At 48.0% G+C, this 4,498-nt stretch overlaps 1 protein-coding gene across 1 annotated transcript in view; it reads right to left on the bottom strand.

Annotated features, from left to right (window-relative positions):
- Positions 1 to 487: 487 nt before the first annotated feature.
- Positions 488 to 4,498, bottom strand: part of LOC107123477 — a 19,058-nt gene continuing 15,047 nt past the window's right edge. The window contains exons 3-4 of the mRNA XM_015426733.1: positions 3,031 to 3,112; positions 488 to 930 (exon numbers count right to left, since the gene is read on the bottom strand). Coding sequence (XP_015282219.1) covers positions 780 to 930; positions 3,031 to 3,112 — 233 coding nt within the window. The 3' untranslated portion in view covers positions 488 to 779. The remainder of the gene's footprint in view (positions 931 to 3,030; positions 3,113 to 4,498) is intronic.

The raw sequence follows: 4,498 nt of genomic DNA, 5'->3' as shown, positions 1-4,498 counted from the left end.
GAATTTGCTCAGGACTTGCATCGCAATCATATTGGATCTGACGTAACTTTATCCTGGGGCTTGTCAAAGCTACAGGAGACACACACACACAAACCCCACAAGTTTCCCCCAGGGTCCTTTCCCCACCAGAGCGGGGAGTTCAACTGAACCCCCGAGCACATCACCAGGTTTTAAAATGCAAAGACTGTGATCTGGATTGGGGCTGTTGCTTGGTGGTAGAGCCTCCAGTTTCCATCTAGGGAGACCCAGATTCAATGCCCAGCATCTCCAAGTGAAGAAGAAGAAGAGATTGGATTTATACCCCACCCGTCACTACCCAAGGGAGTCTCAGAGCGGCTTACAGACTCCTTTCCCTTCCCCTCCCCACAACAGACACCTGGGAGGTGGGTGGAGCTGAGAGAGCTCTGACAGAAACTGCTCTTTGTTTCAAGAACAGCTCTGACAGAACTGTGGCTTGCCCAGGGACATCCAGCAGCTGCAAGTGGAGGAGCAGGGAATCAAACCCAGTTCTCCCAGATTAGTCTGTGCACTTAACTGCTACACCAAAGTGACAAGGAGCAGGAGGCAGGTGACGTGATGGAGCCTGCAGAGGCCATCAGAGTCCAGAAGCCAGTTTCCCACAGACCACTGAGCTGACTCAGTAGAAGAGAGCTTCACCTGTCTGAAAGAATGGTGCAAATGAGGAGGTGGGGCTATGCAGATGAGGCAGGCTGAGTCCCACACTGCAGGTGCAAGGAAAAGTGCTCAAGGCCGCTGGTCAGCAGCAGAGTCCCAGGGCGCTACACGGATAGGAATCCAGCCATGAAGATGGTGAGGAGAGTAACGCTGAGCCCGGCCAAGTCCCTGCCGCCACCGGCACCGTTGGAATTATCCTGCTGTTTCTGCGCAAGCTGATCCCACAGCTGCTGGATTTCTGCTTGGTGGTGTTTTCTGGGGGAAACAAGAATGAGTCGGTTAGACGCAGGACTAGTGACTCTGCAACGCAACTGTGCAGATGGTTTCAATCCAACTCTGCCCCCCCAGCAACATCCAGGTCCAGGTGAGAAAGAGGGAAGGGGCCATAACTAGGGTTGCCAACTCCGTCAGGAAATTCCTGGAGATTTGAGGGTGGACTCTGGGGAAGGAGGGGTTTGGAGAGGGGGGAACTCCCAGGGTATAAGAAAAAGGTAAAGGTTTCCCTTGCTCGAAAGCCAGTCGAGTTCGACTCTAGGGTTCCGGTGCTCATCTCCATTTCAAAGCCGAAGAGCCAGCGCTGTCCGAAGACATTTCCGTGGTCATGTGGCCGGCATGACTAAACACCAAGGCGCACGGAACGCTGTTACCTTCCCACTGAAGTGGTACCTATTTATCTACTTGCAATTTCTTGCTTTCGAACTGCTAGGTTGGCAGGAGTCCCAGGGTATAATGCCCTCCAAAACAGCCATTTTCTCCAGGGGAAGCTGGTCTCTGTAATTGCAGCCAATCTCCAGGCCCCACCTGGAGGTTAATCCAAAAAAGAACTACCAATATGAGTCCAAATTGAAAAAACAATAACCGTAGAATAATAACTAATTAACTCTGAAACAAATCTCCTTTTTAATATACCAATTTACTAAAACACATAAATATCAACTAATAGATATAATGCCTCTGTGTCCGTGTCCATTTAACAAAGTCTTTATGACTCATTTCTCGGAAAGCTTATGGGAATAAAAGTATTCATGCACTGTTAAAGCGTACCGCATTATAATATTTTAGAAAGGACACTTCTTAGCTTTATTGTGCTGTGCTATTAGCATTTATTAGCTTTTCTATGTATTTGTAAGGATTCGGTGATTTAAAGGGATTTGTTGACGTAGACTAAGCACTGTATAAATGATTTTGTCAAATGGACACAGAGGTGTTATTTCTGTTATTTGATATTTATGTATTTAGTAAAATGGTATGTTAAAAAAGAGATTTGTTTAAGAGTTAGTTATTGTTCTACAGTTACTGTTCCCCCCCCCCAATTTGGAGTTACCTGGAGGTTGGCAACCCTATAGCTTCTAGGGAAGGGCTGTACTGTGGACCTGGAGTCTGTGCTTTCCCAAGCCTTGCTGCTATTGGAAACAGGATGTTAGAGGGATGGACGTTTAGTCTAGATCATCATACCAGTGGACCTGGCAGTGCAAACAAGGCCAGCTAAATGGACGTTCCATGGTGAAATACAGTGTATCAGATCCTGGGGACACGGAAGAGGAGGGGGGTGCCTTTGTGGTCCTTATTTTTATGTATTCACGGCTCTTCTCCCCAATTGGGACCTAAAACAGCTTACAACATGGTTTCCCCCTCCTCCGTTTTATCATCACAACAGCCTTGTGAGGTAGATCAGACTTGAGAGTGACTGAGTGGCCCAAGGCCACCCAGTGAGCTTCCTGGGCTGCATTGGGCTTTGAACCTGGGTCTCCTAGATCCTAGTTGGACACTCTAACCCAGGGGTGTCAAACATGCAGCCCAGGGTCCGGATCAGGCCCCCAGAGGGCTTCTATCAGGCCCGCAAGGGACTGGCTGTCTCCTGCTTCTTCCTCCAGTTCTGCTGCTGCTGCTGTGTCATAGCTTGCTTTCCCAGACTCTCTCAATCGCTCAGGAGAGATAGATAGGCAAGCTTCTGCTCCCTGCTCTGGGCTGAGGCTCCACCCCCTCCCAGATTGCTACAGCACAGACGTTTTGATGCAATAATTCAGAGCAAGAAGTGTCTGTTATCAGAGACTGTTAAATAAACAAAATATTGCAAGAGTGCTCATGTTTCAAGCATGTTTTTAAGTTTAAAAAACCCTTTGTGCTACCTCTGGCATTACATTTTATGACACATGTGGCCCAGCCCGACAAAGTCCAATTTATGTCAAATCCAGCCCTCCATAACAAATGAGTTCAACACCCCTGCTCTAACCCCTGCCCCATTCTGGCTTCAGCCTCTGCCTGTTCACAGCCGGGATCAGATCCAGCAGGGAAATCCTTGTCTTCTTACGTGAACTAAACTGAGCACGCTCAGTTCTATCCTGTTGTCCTTACCGTTCTTCTTGGCTTTTGCGCTGTTCATCATTCAGCTGCTTGGATTTCTCGGCGAGCTGTTGCTGCAGGTTTTTAATTGCCTCTTTGAAAAGAAAAAAGGGGGGGGGGAAGACCAGGCTATGACCAGATGTTCCAACAAGTAGCTCACATGTACAGTTGCACCAGTTTTCTTCCCTTGCTCTAGCTCACACTCTTAACATCTTTCCACTTCTGACAGGGCAAACCCTTTCCTTCCCAAAACCTTCTGTTGAGATTTTGCATGTCTATCAGACATGCCGGTTCTATCACATTGCATTTATGTGGCAAAACATGTACCACTTTTTAATCCCATATCCAGGTTGCTTTGTGCAATTCCAGAGAAGCATAGGGAAGAATAATACAGGACGTGGAGCAAGGCTCAGCTTAATCTCAGCTGTCTTTTTTTATATATATAAAGCAAATTTCTAGTCCCTTGGGTAGTTTGAAAATGCGTGGGAAGATGGTTGGTGAAATCCAGCAGAGGGGAATTGCTGGAAAAAAATTTTGGCCAGGGGACTGGGCCCTGAGAAGCCCTCTGATAATTTACGGCTCGTGTAGTTAATTGATTTTAGCCACCAAAAAACCTCAGATTAAACACAGTAGTAAAATATTGTGAAAAGTCAAACAAGAGGGCACATTAAGAACACGGTATAAGAGATGTTCTGAATTGGATAGCCTAAGGCTGCGGTCACACGCACCAACTGAAGAGGAGGGGAAGCAAGTCAGTTCCCCCCCCCCCGGAGGAATTTGACAAGGAGTTGCGAGATCACACCTCCCTTTGTAGGTGTGGGTGCAGCACTGTCACTGTGTGATCAGATGCAACTGCGGGTGACTTGGCCGTTTGTTTCCCATGCCCATAAACGAGGAATTGCACCTCCGCGCTGAGGGCCCCCTATGGAGTATGCGATGTTGCGCATACTGCGAAGGGGGGGGGGGACCGGCACCGGGCTGGGATGGCCTGATCAGACCATCCCCACGGCTTCAGAGCGTGCTTCAGTGATCAGACTGCCGTGATTCACTTGTATAGGTAAGGCTGGCCTAGATGAGTTTGATCTAGTGTCAGAGTGAATGACAGCTAGAGGCTGCAAAGGAGGCTGGCTATAACCGGTTTAAAGCAGTCCAGCCTGGCACTGAGCATTGCATCAGGATTGCATCAGCTGTGTGCTGATTGGTCAGTGGTTGTATACAGGGGTCGTTTCGTAGAAAAAGTGCTAGGGGGACTCATTAGCATAACTCATTAGCATATGCCACACCCCCTGACATCACCGGAAGTGTGTCATAAGGCCACACCCACCACTCAGTTAGTCTTAGTCTTAAAGGTTAGTCTTAAAGGTGCTATTTGTTAGTCTTAAAGGTGCTATTTGAACTCTTGGACTATTTTGCAGCAACAGACTAACACAGCTAATTCCTCTGAATCTAAACCCACCACTCAGGCTCCACCCCCAAAATC

Source organism: Gekko japonicus, unplaced genomic scaffold, assembly GCF_001447785.1.
Source record: "Gekko japonicus isolate JY-2015 unplaced genomic scaffold, Gekko_japonicus_V1.1 scaffold3464, whole genome shotgun sequence".
In the NCBI taxonomy this organism is placed as follows: Eukaryota; Metazoa; Chordata; class Lepidosauria; order Squamata; family Gekkonidae; genus Gekko; species Gekko japonicus.
Note: the sequence above shows the minus strand (reverse complement) of the source record. Positions and strands in the feature narration are given on the sequence as shown.